The sequence below is a fragment of the Parus major genome, chromosome 1A (genome assembly GCF_001522545.3).
Source record: "Parus major isolate Abel chromosome 1A, Parus_major1.1, whole genome shotgun sequence".
Taxonomy (NCBI): domain Eukaryota; kingdom Metazoa; phylum Chordata; class Aves; order Passeriformes; family Paridae; genus Parus; species Parus major.
This window is the reverse complement of record NC_031773.1, coordinates 67,394,086-67,413,565: the sequence shown is the minus strand read 5'-3', so window position 1 is coordinate 67,413,565 and position 19,480 is coordinate 67,394,086. Positions and strand designations below refer to the sequence as shown.

At 39.8% G+C, this 19,480-nt stretch overlaps 2 protein-coding genes and 1 long non-coding RNA gene across 9 annotated transcripts in view; 2 read left to right on the top strand and 1 right to left on the bottom strand.

Moving 5' to 3' along the window:
* Positions 1 to 2,972, top strand: part of CALD1 (caldesmon 1) — a 171,228-nt gene extending 168,256 nt beyond the window's left edge. For 4 of the 6 annotated variants that reach the window (XM_015627956.3, XM_015627960.3, XM_015627957.3 and 1 more), the window contains one exon: positions 1,254 to 2,972. In XM_015627956.3, the coding sequence (XP_015483442.1) occupies positions 1,254 to 1,285 (32 nt within the window). In that variant the 3' untranslated portion in view covers positions 1,286 to 2,972. The remainder of the gene's footprint in view (positions 1 to 1,253) is intronic. The other 2 variants (XM_015627958.3, XM_015627961.3) reach the window with 1 other exon arrangement.
* Positions 2,973 to 3,618: 646 nt separating this feature from the next.
* On the bottom strand, positions 3,619 to 12,919 carry LOC107204566 (aldo-keto reductase family 1 member B10-like). The gene is made up of 10 exons (XM_015627962.2): positions 12,752 to 12,919; positions 11,528 to 11,695; positions 9,798 to 9,914; positions 9,066 to 9,143; positions 8,485 to 8,607; positions 7,263 to 7,369; positions 6,404 to 6,485; positions 5,369 to 5,452; positions 4,442 to 4,524; positions 3,619 to 4,120 (listed from the first exon to the last, which is right to left on the bottom strand). The coding sequence occupies exons 1-10, from the start codon at positions 12,818 to 12,820 to the stop codon at positions 4,078 to 4,080; spliced, it is 954 nt and encodes a 317-aa protein (XP_015483448.1). The 5' UTR covers positions 12,821 to 12,919; the 3' UTR covers positions 3,619 to 4,077.
* A 120-nt stretch (positions 12,920 to 13,039) lies between these two features.
* The window catches only part of LOC107204567, a 22,727-nt gene continuing 16,286 nt past the window's right edge, over positions 13,040 to 19,480 (top strand). For both annotated transcript variants that reach the window (XR_001521651.2, XR_001521648.2), the window contains exons 1-3: positions 13,040 to 13,607; positions 17,973 to 18,047; positions 18,775 to 18,917. This is a non-coding gene — a long non-coding RNA (uncharacterized LOC107204567). The remainder of the gene's footprint in view (positions 13,608 to 17,972; positions 18,048 to 18,774; positions 18,918 to 19,480) is intronic.

The following is a 19,480-nucleotide window of genomic DNA, read 5'->3' as shown; positions in this document are numbered from 1 at the left end:
AATATAATATAATATAATATAATATAATATAATATAATATAATATAATATAATATCACATCATATAATATATATAATGATAAATATATAGATATGGTTATATATTAATATATAAAATAATGTATATTCTGTAATATGATATTATATAATGCATAGTATAATATATAAATACATATTATATATATAATGTAAATCTTATATAATGTTAACATACATAAATAATAAAATACTACATACAATATTTGATGATATACATATAATAATACAATGCAGGTATTTTAATACCTATTATTATATAGTATATATAATAATAGGTATATATTATATATATACCTATAATAGGTATATAGTATATATATATATTATATTATATATACCATTGCCACATTTTTGCACAGGTGTACCTGTGTTTTAAAATTCTGCAGCTGTTCATGTTGATGCCCAAAACCCCTTTTTCCCTTTGCCTTTCACAAATTCCTTTACAAAATCATTGGAACACGAATGGCTGAGAAACTGCTTTTGCTGAAGCTGTGCACTAATGTTCTTTTCAAGGCAAAAATAATTTTTTATTGTCATTTTTAAAGCACTGGTTGGTGAAACACAGCCTAGTTTTACAGAAAGAAATCAGCAAAATTGCCCTCTTAGCTTTTTATTTTTATTTTAACCTAAAGCACTCCAAATACAGCCAATTAAACTCATTTTATGGCTGAGAACCAGTGGGGGAGAATGGAAGTTTGCTGACCAGTTTAACAGCTTTAAGGATGCTTTGCAACATCGATTCTTTACTGAGGGAAATGATCAAATATAGAGAAACTCTTGTTTTTCTCCACTTTAATGTGTGCACACACATTTTTAGTGTTTTTATGTAAAGCCAGAGGTGTGGTATACCTGTGAACTCTTCCTTTTGGTTTAGAGTGGTGCAAAGCAGAATTGTTTTGCTCCTCTTGTCCTTTTTTAAACCAAAGTGTCAGGGGAGAGGATTTTGGGCTGGCTCAGGGTTAGTGCAGCTGTGTCCCCATGGAAAGTGTTCTCCACACACAGGAGCTGTCCCAGGGGTTTGGGCACTGCTGAGCCTCTCCTCAGAGGCTGAAATCTGATTTTTGTCCTCTTGGGACCCACCTCAGAGCAACTCAATCCATGAGCAGAGCACACCCACCCAGTATCCTTACCTGTTAACCTTGAGAGCTGTGCCTTTTCTCTTCTGGAGATGTCTTTGGGTTCTTTCAAGCCATATTTAATCTGTCTCTTTCTCAGCAGGTTTGAGACAATTTGAGAAAGAACCATAGGAGGCCCCTAAAGACGCTGGACCAATCAGTTTGGGAGAAGAAAAAAAAGAGAAAAAAAAAGAAAAAAAAAAAGGAAAAAGTGCTAAATTGTTCTTTTTATATTTATGTTTATTTACCAAAATGTCTTTTTGCATTATCCCAGTTAAAACCATGTATATTAGCACTGTATTTAATAATCAGTCTAGACATTCATCAGAATAGTACTGCCTTTGCACAAGAGCCTTTATTCCTAAAGAAACCCATGCTGTGAAATATATAAACTCTCCTACTGACACTCATAAATATGTATCTGAACAGTGATTTCAGCTGGCATTTGGTCAACCCAAAAAGCATGTAAAGTAAAGTTGCTTGGGAAAGGTGTGCAGTAAACCTATAAAAACAATGGTTGCTTTTGTAAAACAGAAGTCTTTTTTTTTCTTTCTGCACTTTAGACTAAGGCATGGAAGAAATATCTTTAGTTGACAATGTAATATTTTCTGTAAGTTGCCCATGTCATGAGAAATACTGCATCAATAACGTGTTTTAATTTTTTTTGTTTTGTTTTATACTTTTTTTTTTTTTTTAAGTATCAATTTTTCCATTCTAGTTTAAGTTAATACCTAAATTTGGATGATTATGTTAGCTGACAGCGGTACTGATATTTCTTTTTGTTGTTAGTGACTAGTAATGGAATGCAATCTAGAATATATATACACACATAGCTTTACAAAGTTTAGCCTAAAGGCACTACTAATGGTAGAATGCTTTAATATGTGCTAGAGTATTATATTTAGCAATAAACATACATAATTAGCCAATATCACAGCTTAAAAAAAAAATAAAGACAAAATCACACACTTTTCTATAGTAAGATTTCATAATTGTCAGTAGAGGTATGGTGAGATAAGTATTAAAAAAAATTTAAATGTCAGTTGCCCAGAAATGGGTAATTAAAAAGAAAGTATAGTTTTTAAAAGAGGAAAAGGTAAGGGTATAGAGGGTCAAAAATAGGTCACTTGTATAAAAACGTTGTAGTTTAATTTATATAAAACCACCATAATTAAAAAGAAAAAGATGTAAAGAGAGTTGGAGCTGGTTTCAAATGACTGTACACAAAATCTTGCCATCCATCAGTGCCGTACACCAAAATGAAGTAAACCTCTATGATGCTTCTTTTTACCTCTCTCTCTCCTGAATACCTTATTTACAGATGTTTTTGTTTGTACATAGTAAATACTTGGCTGTAAGACATCAGCTTGGTTTGGATTTACATGCCATACAGTTTAGCATTGACATCCTACAGAAGATGGGGGCATAAACTGAGCAACTCAAGTATCCCCTGAGCAAATTGTGAACAGCTTTGCATCAGAGCCCCCCAGGATCTCCCTTATCACCACTCCCTTATCTCCTACAGCATCTGGATTCTTCCTAAAGAAGTGTAATGTTCTGTTTCAACCCAAAGCTGGGCTCCCTGCTCAGCTGAAACATCTTGTTTACATGTGGAGATGCACCAAGTTTTCTGTAGGGGGTGAAACTGTGCCTGGCATTGTCTGTGAGTTGTCATGGTTTTTTTTTGTTTGGGGGGGGGGTTTTGTGAGCTCTCCTAGGAGTCTTTCAAAAAACATCTGATGGCTGCAATAAAAACAATTTGTTCAAAGAAATGTATTCTGAAACTGCATCTGCAATAAATGGAGTATTCCCATCAGCAGCCCCCTGTTTGTCAATGAGTAGGGATGGACCAGTTGCTGTAAGTGGGACAGGAATTGTCCCACTAATTCCCTGTGAAATAAGGTAAAGAACCCCTAAGGATGTCTCTCCTGAATGCCACAAACCAGCTTGGCTTTGGCCTAGCAAAAATCAACCTGAAAATATTTTACAGCAATTTACTGTCAGCCTGTCTCAGGGTTTGCTCTGGTGGTTTTGAAGAAGGGGTTTTTTTCCGTGCTTTCCTCAGCCTGTGTCTGAGTGTAATATTCTGGATGCTGCCAGCAGAGTTGCAAAAAAATCTAAGTTTATATTTGAGACTCCCAGTCTGATGTTGGAGGCAACCCTTACATTCATCTGGTTGGATTTTACTGTGAATTATCCTTGCCCACGTTGCTGTCTTCACCCTTCCCCACTACTCACACAGGAATTCAGTTTTTAGGTATTCAGAGGAAGGGCTGTGTGGGGCAACAGTGACAACTTTGTTCTTTAGTTCCCAGCTACAGCACAATCCTGTTTTGAACAATAAACCACAAAGTGATCTGTATCTCCTGTCCTTGTACAAAAATTACAGAAATTTATTTCTATCTGTATTAAAATTTAGAAAAACATGACAAACTATATAAAACAATTTAAGGACTACACTGATCGATTTTTGTTGTTGATAAAACTTTATTCATATAAAATTTTAAAGCATTAGAAATACACTCTGTAAAAATCACAAATATATAAAAAGCAACTGTTCTTTGGCAGTGACTCATGAGCCACTGTATGACTGACCACAATGGAGGTAACATATAAAAAACTCCATGTAAGTAGCTAGTTTTTTGTTAAACACATCTCTAATTAAGGAAGACCAGATAAAAAGGAAATGAAAAGACATCTTCTTTTTACTATTAATCAAAACCAGATTTCTGCCAAGCATCTTTACAAAAATCCCACCCTTTTTGCTGCATTCTTATATCAGTTAGTGCTCTCCTCCTTAAAAAAAAGGAGGAAAAAGGTGCTGCCCATAATGATTGTCAAGTAGAGAAGAAATGAAGGTTGAGCTGGAGAGAACACCTGATGTGGAAGGAGTTAAATGGAGGTCTTGCAGGAACCACCTGCATTTAATACTCTGCTTTGAAGGGGTAGTCCTTGTGGTTGACAGCTCTGAAAAGAGAAGGATTTTGTTATTCAAGTAGCACAGAAAGTGTTCTGAGCAGCATTTCCCTGCCCCACTGCCAAGGTGATTGAGTCCTGCAGTTGTCATTAAATAATATTAAACACAGCCTCGTGGGAAAGCCCCTCCAACACCAATATGCTGGAGGGAACACTCTCCAAAGGGATCTCCCTCCTGAATTTCCAGGACATGCCTCAAAGTTTAAAATAGGAGCTCTCCCTGGTCTTGGTCATGTATGTGTTCAAGACAGGGGGGATGAAAATACAGACAGGAACAGGACAAATGGATAGGAAGGATAATAAGGAACGTACTGGACCACTGGAACTGCCCTCCAGTTCCTGTTAAAGCTGAGGATGACATCCATCTCCTTTTTAGACAGTTCAAAGTCAAACACCTAGCAGGGAAAGACAAAAAAACAAAACAAAACTCTTTTTAGTTAGATTCATGAGTAGTTAGCCACTGTGCTTCATGCACTTAGGACTTGAGGTAGGAATGCATTAAGCAGAGTTGAGCAATCCTCTTATTTCTCAGGCAAATAACAACCCTTGAAGCCATCAAAACGGTTCTTTTATTTCTGAGGTGCTGTTCATGGCAAGGTCTCACATTTCTGGCTGGCTGAATAACAACACCACTGCACTTTGTGTTGTAATGCACACAGAGAAGTTTTTAGGTGCTCAGAGTGTGTCACAAATACTGGAGGTAAGTTTTCTGCTGTAAGAGAGGACTGCTGGGTATCAGCTGCAAATAACTGTTAAATAATCTCAGTTAATCATCTAAGAGCTGTTGCTAGGGGTTCATAGGAGAAATGACTCTAAACTCTCTCACCATGGATTGAAAGCAGCACAGAGGTGTTATGTAAGATGCCACACCTGATGAGCAAACATCCAGCTACACTTCACTGCCCAGGGCAGCCACAGACTCAAAGTGAGACAAACTCAAACAGCTCTGGTGTTCAAAACTTGTTCCTTTACACCCTGAGGATTTGCTAAGCTTTCCCCCAATGGCAAGCCCAAACCTGGGGGTCCCTTTCTGCAGCAGCAGCAGAGCTCAGACCACCCTGGTGTAACTCATTTCTCTCCCAGCAGGAACAAAATGCTTTTCCCCAGGTGGTTTGGTAGTGCTGAGCCCCAGTCTTCAAATCTCTGTACCCCCCTTGCAGTGACTTGGTGCTGCTTGGAAACACAGAGGGGCTGTGGGTGCATCAAACCAGGCAGCAGCATCTCCAAAGGGAACTTCACCTTCATGTTTTCCTCAACACGGTGTGGCTTGTCAGACTTGGGAATGACAATGATGTCTCTTTGGACCAGAAAGCGGATCAGGACCTAGGAAAGAACAAGGAGGAGCACAAACAGTGTCCTGAGAAATCTATTCAAACACATTTTGTGGATTTTTTTTTTCCTTTTAATCTACAATTTCTTTTTCTACAACCATATTCACTCTTTGGAAATTCACAGGTTTGCACACAGGAGTTTGATGTGCCAGGATTTGCTCACACATTTGCCAGCAGACTGTAATTGTAATTGTAATTTCTTCAAGCCCACATTATTTCTACATTGTGGCTTTTGCAGGATTTGTTTTGGTTTTGTTTTGGCAAGGGGAGAAAAATTATGATGCTCTGGTTTGTATTATGTGAGTGCTCAGACTCAGTGAGCATAATGATGCTACAGATTATTTTGGGCTCACAGGTAAGTACCTCACCAAGGTTCAGCTTTTGAAAGCTCATAAAAGGAAAAACATTTACAGAATTTAAAAGTTTCCCCTCCAAAAAAACCCACCAAACTATTGAATGTTTTCGTCCTGCTCTGCCTGTCTTGGAATATGATTGTCTTTGATGGCATGTGAACATGTGGCTTTGTTTCAGGTGCTGCTTCTGCACACCCCAGGCACCAACTCATTTGTGTGACTAGCAAACTAATAGAGGAAAAAGAAATCTTAAATAATCAAGCAGCTTTCAATAATTCTTTGTGAACATGAGCAGGTTGGAGCCAATCGAATTACAGGACTGTTCTGATGAATGACTCAGCTGGAGAAAGGAATATAAATTTAGGAAGGGGAAAACCTGAGGGAAGCATTTCTGATCAGTCCACCCCAAAACTTGGCACTCAAGACCTCCTTGAAAATAGCTGATGATTTTTTGAAGGCTGTTAAGAACCTGGGCAGAACCAAGAGTCAAGTCCAGCCCCATTAGAATTTATCTCTAGAGAAAATAACATCTGCCAGGAGTGGCCTGCAAGACATCTGAGCAGGAGGAATAGTTTGTTCTGACAATTTACCTGGGCAGGGCTTTTCTGATGTCTGGCTGCAATGTCTTTAATCTTGGGATCATCCAGAAGGGTGGGATCCCCTGGCTTAGCCCTGTTAAAAAACAGAGATGGTGGCAGTAGAAAGGTGAGAGCTGCCCTGTAGGAACCTGACATCATGGGACATAATCTGCATCAAGACAACAGAACTCTTGTCATTTCACCTCTATCATTTACATATTATTATTATTATTATTATTATTATTATTATTATTATTATTATCATTACTACTACTACTATTATTATTATCATTACTACTACTACTATTATTATTATCATTATTATTATTATCATTATTAGCATTATTATGATGATGATTATGACTATGATGATGATTATTATTATCATTATCATTATGATAATGATAATAATGATTATTATTATATAATTAATAATACAAATAATATATAATATATAATATATAAAAGTATTATTATAATGATAATAATGATAATAATGATAATTATTATATAATTAATAATTCAAATGATATATAATATATAAAATGTATTATTATAATGATAATAAAGACAATGATAATAATAACAATAATAATAGTGATAATTATAATAATTAATAATAATGATAATGATAATGACAATGATAATGAAAAAATAATAATGCTAATAATGCTAATAATAATAACGATAATGATAATGATAATAATAACAACAATAACGATAATAATAACAACAATAACGATAATAATAATAATAATAATAATAATAATAATAATAATAATAATAATAATAATAATAATAATAATAATAATAATTTTCCCCAGTTGAAGAGCAGTGTTTTGTGTGCAGAAAGGCTGCAGTGCTGTCTTACCATGGTCTGTTAGGAGAGCCCAGGGGGCTGTATGCAGTCACAGCCAGCCCTTTGGATTTACAGTACTTGACCAACTTCTCCTGGGTCAGGTATGGATGACATTCCACCTGCAGGCACAGGAAGATGGCTGATAAAGAGGAAGACTTTGCTGAGCTGCAGAGCTTTACATTTTAAATCCTCTTGGGTCACTGAAAATGTGAAGACTTCACTTCCAGTACCGTGATTCAAATCTATCTCATGAAAAAGTTGTTAATGTCACAGCAGCATCTAGAGGCCTTGCAGAGAGCAGAGCTTTCTCATGCTGCATATTACCCACAGAAAGCAAAAAACAGACAACAACTGAAGTGTTTTATTTGTGGAATTTTGGAAATGAGCCTCCCTGGACTACTGCAGGGCAGGATTGCGCCCTCAGAGGGGCAGCTCAGAATGCCTCAAGTTCATTTTCTGCTCTCATGCACCCAACCTCTCCTTTCCTCAAAGAACCTGTACCATGGTTATCTCACACCTGAGCTGCTGTGGAGACTTCCCTGGGCATTCCCCACCTGGAAGAGTGGGAATTGCATTCAGCATCCTCAGCTGAGTGCAAAGAAGCTGGAAGAAAATCAGAAGGTCCCCTAAGCTGCTGCTGTGCTGCCATCATAAATTACATAATCACATAATTTGTTATGTAATTGTACTCTTCAACCTCCTTCCTATAATGGAGTGGTTTATTTTATGTTGAAAAATTTCAATAATTCTTCGTGAACATGAGCAGGTTGGAGCCAATCAAATTACAGGACTGTTCTGATGAATGACTTAGCTGGAGAAAGGAACATAAATTTAGGAAGGGGAACACCTGAGGGAAGCATTTCTGATCAGTCCACCCCACCAGTAATAATAATAATAATAAATTAATAATAAATTAGTAAGTCCCATGCTGGTGCAGGAACTCACAGAAGGGATTTTGCTGGATATATTTAGGATTACTCTAAATATATATTGTATAAATTATTTATATAGGACATTTATAGTGTGTTTATATTTTGTATGAATTTAGGTGTCCTCTAATTATATATATACACACACACACTTTCTCTAAATATATTGAATACTTCTAAATGGAAGGCTCCAGCCTCATGGAAAGGGGCTGGATCTAAATAATCCTTAAAGTACTTTCCAATCCTAATCCATTCTATGATTCTGGACTGCAAGGTTAGCTGAGGAATGGAAACAAAATGTTCACCTGGTTCATTACAGGTTTGTGCTTCAGTCCTGGCTTGTTCAAGATTCTTTCAATCTGCTCATGGTTGAAGTTGGAGACACCAATGGCTTTTACCAGACCAGCATCCACCAGCTCTTCCATGGCCTAATGAGTAATGACAACCAAGGGGAAGGGATGAGTTTGCTATTACTGTCAAACTACATTATTTTATTTCCCTCAAGCTCCTGGCAAATGAATGAACAATTCATGCTAGATTAGATGACATAAAAGTACCTCAGTTAATAAAAGAGAACAGACTCCTAACTGCACAAACACTCAGTAAATTAACAGCCACACCTAGATTAATCTAAAGGGTTGGTTCTGCCTTGTCTGTGTATCCAAGTATTTCAAGGACAGCACCTACAGTGCTGACAGCTTCTTTCCCTTTAGCCTTACTAAAAACATCCCCTTCTTGCTCCCCAAAACAAGAGATACAAGCAACTCTCTGGCTGAAATACAATTTTGTGTGGCTTCCCTTCATGCCCAAACATACCCCTCAATTTCATTTTGCAGGCAGATCTCTGCTCCACCTTTTCTGCTCTGAACAGCAAATATTGACTCACCTCCCATGTGTCCAGAAAATCTGCATCACTGGGAATGCTGTGACCCTTGTCATCCAGAGGATGCAGCTCTTCACCAGCCTGTTAAATTAAAAATAATACACTGACTTTTTAAGTGTTGCATTTCCTATGGTGTACCAGCACTTTGGACTGCATTTACTGGCAGCAAGTTGTTTAAACATATTGCATAACTAAAAGTGATGCATGTCTGTTAGGATTCTCTTTTGGGTGAGGGCCACATTTCACAATATCAGTGCCTGCATGCAAAGGGTGTGGGATTAGTAATAATTATGTAACTTTGGCAGATCTGGAGAGAAGGGAACAGACACCCCCCAGCCCCTTTGTTCTAGTTTCTCATTTATTTTACACAGATGTAGATTGGGGGAAAAATACATTCCTTCTGTGCTATGCTTCATTTTTTCACTGCTGCTTGCTTCAGAGCAAGCCAACATCCCCAAAAACCTTGATGTCCATGCTGTAACCACCTGTGCTGGTTACCAGAATACCCAGGGGTGCTCACACTTACATTTCAATCCAAAAGGCATGAAAAACCAAACTCCCATGCTAAAACACACCACCTTTTTAATGACCAAATTCTTGCTACCACCAGGATCAGGGAAGAGCCAAAGGAACCCCATAACCCAGCAGGGTAATGAAGATGGTCACAGCAAAGATGAGAGAATGCAGCGTGTTCCTGGGGGGGTAAGGGAGGAAAGGGGTGGAGAGCAGCACTACCTTGAATCCCATGGGGAAGTGCATCAGGTAGAGGTCGAGGTAGTCCAGTTGGAGGGCAGCAAGGCTCTTCTTGAACCCCACCTTAACCATGGGCTTCTCATGGAACGTGTTCCACAGCTGTGGGAAGAGAGCGAGCCCGGCTGTAACCTCACAGCTCCCCAGGGAACACCAGGGGACAGAGGGACACACACTTGGGGGTCTGGGAGGAAAACTCCCTCCCTGTCTTGATGGGACACTTGTGGTTGGGTTCTTTTCCCCTTTTGACTGAGATTGATGAGAGAGAGGCAGTTTTCTCTTGTTTATTCTTCTCTAATCTATATTACATATATACAAGGCACAAGGAGCTACATGCATTAAGATAGAAAGGTGCAAAATGGCCAACAAAGAACTTCTGCAAGGTATTTTATATGTCCATTTACCCAATTAACAAATGCCAAGTTAATTATTTTTCTTAGTGACCCAATGACCCAACACCTGTGAGCTGCACTGTGGCATTTTCTATTCAATCACTCATTACTACCCAAAAACCTCTGGAAGAAGAAGATGAAGAAGAAAGAAGAGACAGCACCTTAAATCCTCCATCTTATCTTTTGTTTTCTAACTAGTTTAAACCTTTAACTTTTTCACCTGGTGACTTAAGAAAATTCTTTAATTTATACACTCACACTCTTAGTTTTTGACTTTAACAGTTGTTTCCATGGTGTTATATGAAATTCAGTGTTTTCTTGGATGTCAGAGCCAGGTATCAGAGATAAGGGCACACACTCTGTGCCTCTGACACCAACACCTCCCCACTTAAGTCAGCACATGCTGAAGATGAGGATGGAACATTTCACTGGTAAAGCAGGACAAACACTCCACAAATCCAGCTGTCATGAAGTCAGGATTCCCACTTATGAGAAGATATTCTCAGATATAAATGTAACACTCTGTCAAGTGCATGGGACACAGCAAAGCTGTTAGCAATTATTTTTTTCAGCCTAAATTTTGACTACTGATTAGCTCTTTCTGTCCCATTTAACTGTCCACACTGAGAAGAGTTGTCAATTTTACTTCATTTTTGAAATCAAAACTGAAGTTGTTTAAATAGAAGAATGAGTATTATTAAATGAAACCATGTTATTTAACAAAAGCAAGGCTTAATGTGGAAAATCTTAGTTATACTCAAAGTTTTCTGGTTTTGCTGGTAAAAACCCCAAGTGATAAATTTATTAGTTAGTAAAATCCTTTTAGGTGAGGAGAACTTCTGGAACAAGTGGGTGAGATAAAGGAATGAAGAAAACACATATAAAATGCTTTGATTTCTGTTCCCTTTCTTGATTTGTATGTGACACAGTTTGCAAATGTTTTGCTTAGCACTGATGAATCCAGACAACTGGGGGCGGGGTTTGTGCGGTTTTTTTGGGTTTTTTTTGGGTTTTGTTTGGTTTGTGGGGTTTTTTGTGTTTTTTTTCCCCTTATCTTCCTTGGGTGTGTCCAATTGAACACCCAGAATAACTGACTTAATCGATGTGAGGAAATTATTAGATCAGTAATAGCTGTGATATCTTTCCTAAGTTGTCAGCAGTCCCTGATAAAGCCAAGTCCAAATACAGGGTGGGACTTTTAAGCCACAAGAAGAAAACCACAAAATGAATATCAGAGAAGGGAACTGTGTTACTTTACAGGTACAACAAAGATTTCTCTGCAAGAAAAGCTAAATAAGCCCCAATAAGTTTGAATCCTTGTACCTTAGTGACAATGAAGAGGTCTTCCCGTTTCACAGCTCCCTCCTTGATCTTCTGCTGGACTGCATTCCCTATTTCATTCTCATTCTGGTAGAAATAGGCACAGTCGAAGTGGCGGTAGCCGGCATCAATAGCAAACTTCACCACCTCCTCCACCTTTCCCGGGGGAGCCTGAAAAGCAAACAGAAGCCAAACACGAGTTTTTCCTCGTCCCCCTGCCAGGGCTCAGTGACAGCTCCACACATCCCCCCTTTGCTGGAGTTTCCTCCTCACTAAAGTGAAACCCCACAGAGCAGAAAGGAGTTTGTTTCTGCAAGCCATCATCTTTATGCCAGCAGCACATCCCCTGCCATTTCCCCTCTTTGCTCCCTGTGTTGCCCAAGGAGTTTCGCCACTTCTCCTTCCCCAAATCCTCCCCTTCCCCAAATCTTCCCCAAATCCTCCCCTTCCCCAAATCTTCCCCGAATCCTCCCCTTCCCCAAATCTTCCCCAAATCCTCCCCTTCCCCAAATCTTCCCCAAATCTTCCCCAAATCCTCCCCTTCCCCAAATCCTCCCCTTCCCCAAATCCTCCTCCCGCAGACCCCGACCCCATCCCGCGGCTGCGAGCCGCTGCCGCTCGCTCTTTTGGGTGGGTTTCCTTCTCTTCCCCTCTGGTTTTTTGCGCCTCCTCCCACCTTCTCCAGCCCTTAATTTATATTTTTTTCGGCTTTTTCCCCCTCGGCTCCCCGCGGCCCCCCCGCCCGGTTGCATAAGCGGCCGCCATCGGGCGCTGCGAGCGCCAGGCAGGGCACGGACCCGGATTTTAGAGCGGCGCTTCCTTTTCTATTTTGTATCCTTTTCTATTTCTATTATTTTGTATTCTTTTCCATTTTTTTGTATCCTTTTCTATTATTTTGTATCCTTTTCTATTATTTTTTTTTCTATCCTTTTCCTTTTTTATTTTGCATTCTTTTCTATTATTTTGTATACTTTCCTTTTCTATTTTGTATCCTTTCCCTTTTCTATCATTCTGTATCCTTTTCCATTATTTTTTTATCTTTTCTATTTTGTATCTTTTCCATTTTGTATCTTTTCCCTTTTCTATCGTTTTGTACCCTTTCCCTTTTCTATCATTTTTTTATCCTTTTCCATTACTCTTTTTTTTTTTTAATCATTTCCCTTTTCTATTTTGCCGGTGCTTTAACTTCATCCCGCATCCCGGCATCTCCCTCCCTGCCCTCGGTACCTGCCAGGTGCCCAGCCCCAGGGCGGGTATCTTCATCTTGTTGCTGAGCTCCACGCAGGGGATGGCCATGGCTCTGTCTGTCCGTCCGTCTGTCCGTCTGTCTGTCCGTCTGTCTGTCTGTCCGTCTGTCCGTCCGCCTGCCCGAGGCCGCTATAAAGGAGCGGAGCTGCCCCGGCCCCGCCTCGCCCGGTCCCCGGCGGCTCTCGGGGGATGTTCCGGATGTGACTCGGGGCTGATGTCGCTGTTGTTGTGCTTTGAAAGCGTCCCGGTGGCATCGCCAGCCCTCGAAAGGAGGTGGCACTTGGGGACAAGGGGTGGGGACAGGCTGGACTCGATGACTTTGGAGTTTTTTGTGGTTCCGTGGTGCTGAGAGAGAGTCAGGGGAATTTCTGCCTCTTCGCCAAATGGATTTCTCCTGTCTGTGAAAAGTGGAAAATGATTTTTTTCATATTTTTTTTCATCAAAAGCATTAGGCTCACCTGTTGTTCACGGGGAAATTAATGAAATTATTGTGTTTTAGCTGATTTCTGAGTGCCCTGTCTTTGCAGAGGGGTGGGCTCCCTGCTGGACCCGGTTTGTGTGAAAGAATTTCTTCCCTGGCCTCCAATTAAAATTTCAGCCAGCACTGCGAGGGTGTCAAACGCTGCACAAGGGGATTTGTGATCACAGCTTGTCAACACAGAGTGCTTTAGTCTGAATAACCCCCCTGCTCTTTGCACAGGGTGAAAAGTGATATTTAGAGGAGGCTCTGGAGGAGTGCAGTGCCTCCAAAATCAAGAGGCAGAGCCTGCAGGGACTGGGCTCTGCTTTGCTGCAGCTGCCTGGAAGAAAAGATGCTCCACACCATGAAGCTGATGTAAGTTCAGCACCCTGCCTCAGCCACAGAGACTTTGTGTTATCACAATAGGGATCAAGCTGTGCTGCTTGAGTCTACACTTTTCTTCTTTTCCTTATATTGCTATTTTCTTTTCCTTTTATTGCTGTTCCTTCTTGCTCATTGCTGATCCCTGACCACCAATTTAAATGCTGTGGAAGTTCCACTGCTGTCATCTTGTACAGTGTAAGCCAGAGTTAAATATTTTATGCTTAGGCTTTTTATGTTTGCCTATCAAAATATAGAAGCAACCACGAATTATTGAGCCACTAACTGTGATGTTTGATTGTGATTTGTTAAAAGTTATGTGCATTTACATTGTTTAAACTGCTTTTATGGGACAGTAGTTTCAGTTGGCGAGCAAATGCATGTTCTGGGTTTAAATATAAACAAAATCTCTTCCTGCTCTCCTTGGCCTGGTTTCTAAGCCATTGGCTTAACCAAGTTTTATTGTCATCTTTCAGTTGTCTTGGATGTCATCACACATTCTCTAGAATGAGGGAAAAATCCCCAAATTGATGTGAAGCAGAGACAGGGAAGCAGGGAATCAAATTTTCCAAAGTGGCTGATAACTCCAGCGTGGTCAAACTAAAACAGCAAGGGGAAGAGTCTTCTATTGAAAACAAATATGAAAAAAACACATAGATCAAACAACCCCACCCCAAAAAAAGGACAAAGTTACTGTGAGAAATGTGATGAACTTGACAGAAAAGAAAGACCTACCAAAAAAATAAAGAAAAAAGTCTGTTGAGATTTTATACATTTAGTAATGGTCCATTGTTTTTAGGCTAAAAAAGACCATGCTATTCTTCTTACACTGATCTTTATTTCAAAATATTGTAAATATTTTGTACCAAGCCTATGCCATATCCAGATTAATTAATTTTATATTAAAGGCACTTGGGTGGCATAGCAATGGGAGATTACTAAAATTATGTAGAGAACAGACTGGGAAATGCTGAGATTGAGCTATTAAACTAACCTTTACTTGCAACAAATCTTGGTCTGGAAGGTATAAACCTCACACAATTGCCTTTATTTTTTTTTTACCCATTTGTTTAACAGATCTATCAACAATTTTCCTCCCTATAGATCTTAATTCAAAGACATTAATGACTTTGGAGTGAACTTCCTGCAGGCCAGGGAGGAGCAGGGAGAGGTTTTGGCTACTCAGCCACAGCTTGGGCTGGCAGAGAACTGCTGGAAAGACTCTGTTTTGTGTACAGGCTTTTGTGTTCAAACATTTTTGTTCTGATTTCTTTATCTGGGTGGAGGAAGGTAACTCATCATTCAAAGCTGTATAAAACCCGACTTTATGAAGGTTTAAAAAGGCTTTAATTATTTTTTTTAAACTGTTATTACTTACTGGATGCAAGTAATATAATATTGAATAAATAAATTATTTATTAAATAAATAAGTAAATTATTTGCTGAATGGGTTGGTGACTGGGGCTCATTCACCTCAACTTTTTAACTGAGTCATGGTGATTTCACTCCTTGCAAAGCCTGGCAACTCCCTTGGGCACCCTGTTGTGCTGTTTCATGAACCAGAGACTGCAGATACGGGTGGTGACATGTCCAGAACCTTGTAAATGATGCCCATGGGTCCCTAAAACCCAGCTGGAAGTTTACTAGTGTGTGATTTGGAGTTCTCCCTCCTTTGGAGTGACTTTTCTAGAGAGTAATTGTGCTCCTTGTGATCTTATTTTGCTGAAATGCAGAAATGCAAATCTCTTATGTGGGTGGTCCAATGCTATGTTTGGTCTCATGGAGCCATGAGGGGTGGAAAAGATCTCCAAGACCATCAGGTCCAACCTTCAGAGATGGAAGTTTTTTGGTGGAAAGGCCCAACATGAGTCAGCCCAGCTGTCAGGGCTCCTTGGGGGAACAATGTGTGTTGTTTTCCTGAACTAATGCTGAGGAGCCAGTCACAAGTGTCTGCTCCTGCCTAGCTGAGAAAACATTGCAATGTATTGATTGCAACCATAGTGAAACAACAAATGTGATTTTTTTTAACTGCTAAGAAGGTAAGGATCATGTGGGAAATGGAAAAATGGAAAATTCCACAGATGCTGAGGGCTCTGCAGCCTTGGAAAGAGTTTGGGTTAATGTAATGATAAAGGTACACAAACATTAGGTAGATATATTATAAACTTATGCTTAGTTATAAATAAGAATATGTCTTCAGTAGGTAAGAAATTATATTAGGTAAAATAATTTGAGGTTTAAGTGTAATAATGTGATTTATAGAGTATGTTAGGGATTTAGAAGCTGTAACAGAGGTGTGTGTATGAGTATGTGACCTGTCAGTTCAGTGGCTGAGAGACAGACACAGTGCAGCAAAATTAAATATTAAATTATTAAAATAAAAACAAGTTTAACAATAATAACAGTGTTAACTGTCTATTAGACCAAAATGTTCTATATTGCAATGTGAAGAAGAAACCTGTGATTACCTTAAGCTATTTATATTTTAGTAAAACTCAGTTTATTTTTTTCCTGTGAGTCTAAAGGCACACTGGGCACATTTTCAGGGTATGGGATGGGTGAAGATTGAGACATAGCACAGAATCACAGAGAGGTGAGGTGGGAAGGGATGTCTGGAATTCATCTTGGACCTCTTCCCTGCTCAGGCAGGTTGCTCAGAGCTGTGTCCAGATGGGAGCCACCACAGCATCTCTGGGCAAGCTGTGCCAAGGCTCAGCCACCTTTGCAGTGGAAAAGTGTTTGGTAATGGTGGAGGGACCTTCTTCTGTGTCACTTTGTGCCCACTGACTTGTCCTGGCACTGGGCACCACTGAAAAGAGCCTGGCTCTGTCCTCTTTGCACCTTCCCTTCAGGAATTTGAAAACAACTTGAAAGGATTCTTTAGATACATTGACAAGAACCCCTCCTTGAGCCTTCTCTTCTCCAGCCTAAGGATCCTCATCTCTCTCAGTCTCTCTCTCAGTGCTGCTCAGCTGGCACCATGCAGGAGGTGACCATTTCACAGGGGGTCTCCTCACAGGGTGAGCACTCAGCTCAGCCAAATCTGTCCCTTTTATGCTATACCCTGTCTTCAGTCTGTTTCTGAATTGTTCTGTGCTCTCAGCCCGTCTCTGACAACAAAAGTAAAGGAGCCCCAGCAGCTTAGAGCAGGGAAGGTCTGCTCTTCCTGAGACAGAACTACTTCTGCCAGACTTATTTACACAATGTCGTGTTCATGGACCTGACAATGCCAGTAGGAAGTGGTGAATCAGCAGTGAAGGAAGTTTTTATGTGGGAAAGACATTTGTAGAATGTTTTGATGGATTCCCCCCTCCTTGAGTGCAATGCACAGTACCCAAATTTATCAGCAAGCCCTGGGTTTTCAGTGCTTACTGAAAGCATTTCCCTGCAGCAGCTGCCTTTGGAGTGGTTGCAAGACACCAATTTTGGTAACACTGAGGTGAAACCTTTCATCAAAACTCTGAGAGCAGGGTTAGAAATCCATTGGAGAGAATGACCAGAGCTATGTCCAGTCAATCCCAAGCTATGTCCTGCTTCTCCAGCATGGTGGGGAACTTGCCCCCTTCTCTTTGGGGCTGCTCTACAACATTAGAGATTCCTGTTAAGTCCTAAGTGAGGCTTTTTGAGCTCTCCTGGACCACAGTGGGCTGTGCCAGCACGTCCCTGTGAGTGGAGCTCCTCTAAGAGCTCATGAGCCCTCAAGTTTGTGATCCTTGGAGAGCTGTCACCAAAAGCTGATGGCAGGGTGATAACTCCACTCCTGCACCCTCTGAGAGATGTAAAGGCAGCCAGTGTGAGCATTTCCCTGCACTCAAGGGGAATTTTTAACAGGTTCAGGTAGATATCTGTGTGTCTGTGTGTGAATTGATTCAAATACCATCACAAGCACAGCAGCGATGGTGCTATCTTGAATCTGCAGTTAGGTCTCTCTTGTAATTGTAATAAATCCTATCAAATCACTTTATAAATGTTAAATTAGTCAATGGTTAAGTGCTGCTAAACCCTTTAGCACCCTTACCCTTTGCACCTTTACTATTTTGCATGCCTGGCCTCCATGTAAACCATTCTGGACTGATTCTAATCCGATTTTCCTTTGTGTGCTTCACCCATGTAATAAGTAAAGGAGTCATTCTTGCCACTGAGCTCTGTTAAATTACATCTTTACAAATTTATGTTAAAACCTGCTCTCACTAATACTTTGCCAGTGATTCTTTAAGCAGCCTAACACACTCATTTGTCACATCCATAAGCACACAACACTTCAAACGGTGTTGAGAAGAGAGTTGAGTTAACTCCTGTAAGGGCTTTCCTCAGCTCACCACTTGTGCAGTCTAATTACTGCTTATTCCTTGTTTTTAGGGCTTTTCTCTTCCTTCTTTCCTCTGAATTTGGAGCAGTATTTTGAAAAGGGCTGAGACAACACCTTAGATCCAGGTAAGAGCCTTGACATCTCAGATCACCTGAGATCAGCCATACAAAGGAAGCGGGGGTGGAAAAGAGTGTAGCAAAGTTGTGATGGATGAGGAAATGTCCTGGCAGCAATCCTGCTCTTTGCTCTCTGAAGTGCTGATGGAGGCCCTTGCTTCTGAATATGAGCAAACAGAAACACCAGGGTGGTGTCCAGCAAATTACTGAGAAGATATTTGCATTTAGTAACTGGGAATAGTTGGTTTTTGAATGGGGTAGGCAATGGCTCACAATGTTGTTGCTGCTACAAGAGAATTGCCAGTCTTTTATTTATTAAATAAATATTAAAATATTTAATTTTAAAATTATTAATATTAAAATAGGTGCTCTACTGCCAAGAAGGAGGTGTATTAATGTCGGGAGGGGTGAGTTAAAAGGCTGGAGATTGTAAATATGCTCAGGTGACCCTGCAGCAGGGAATAACTCTTGATAAACCAGTGATCCTCCAGCATGGGCAGAATTCCACAGATTTGCCTTTTGTCTTGTGCCTCTGCCTTTTGGGCACCCCCTGATGGGTGAAATGACAGAAATGAATGTTCTCTTTGAGTTTTAGCTCTGAGTTTGTGGCTGTCCCAGCTGCCTGGGCTGACTCACACGTGTAGAAACCACATTTATGTAACAGAGTTGTTTGTTTTTCTTACACTGTTGCACTCCAAGTTCAATTTTTATTTTTTTTTTTCTCATTTATCTGCAGGCTTGTGTCTTCCAGCAGAGTTTTCAGTATGGTTGGTGCATATGGGTAAAAAGGAGGGGTTCTGCTGATCAGTTTCCAAATGGAATTTTACAACCTTCTTTGGCAAGAGAAGACAACCACGTGCTGAAACCAGTTCAGGGCAGGTAAAGTGACAATTTAATTTATTTTTTTTTAATTCAGAAAATCAAATTCTTAACAAAGCTGGACTATGCTAACAATCCTGGTACAAAGAATGCACCTTTTAAATACCTCTAGGAAAACTAGCCAGTTTAACAATGTTTTAAGTAGAAAGAGAGAGAAAAAAAGGGATTTTTTCTCTTCTTGTCACTGTTAGAAGTATAAGAAAGCTTGGAAACTGTCTGCTGTTACAAAAGAATCAAGATGCCAGGCCCCACCTTTCTTAGATTGTGGGCAGGGATTTAGAACTTTAGAATAATTTGTACTTGATCTTAAAGAAATTTCTTTAGCTGGAGATATGTTCCAACCTTCCTAATGTATTTATGTGATCCCCCCATAGAATCTTAGCTTTACCTGGATGTCAGCTGTGGACTTCTAATAGCAAAGTATTATAATTGCAGGTCTTATGATTGTGAAAATTAAATTGCAGTGTTGAAACCTAGTGCATATTCTTTTCAAAATTTTCTTAGTTCTTCCTTTATCTATAAAGCCTGATAACAGTGCTTTAGGAGAATGATATTCCCTTTCC

Bases quoted from the DNA above. Each gene is read 5' to 3' on its own strand.
- LOC107204566 (XM_015627962.2), bottom strand. From the start codon at position 12,820: ATGGCCATCCCCTGCGTGGAGCTCAGCAACAAGATGAAGATACCCGCC. The intron at 6,486-7,262 runs GTAAGACAGCAC...GTTTTTTAACAG, and splicing joins GGCTCTCCTAACAGACCATG to GGCTAAGCCAGGGGATCCCA. The intron at 5,453-6,403 runs GTAAATTGTCAG...GTTCTTTCCTAG, and splicing joins ATCAGAAAAGCCCTGCCCAG to GTCCTGATCCGCTTTCTGGT.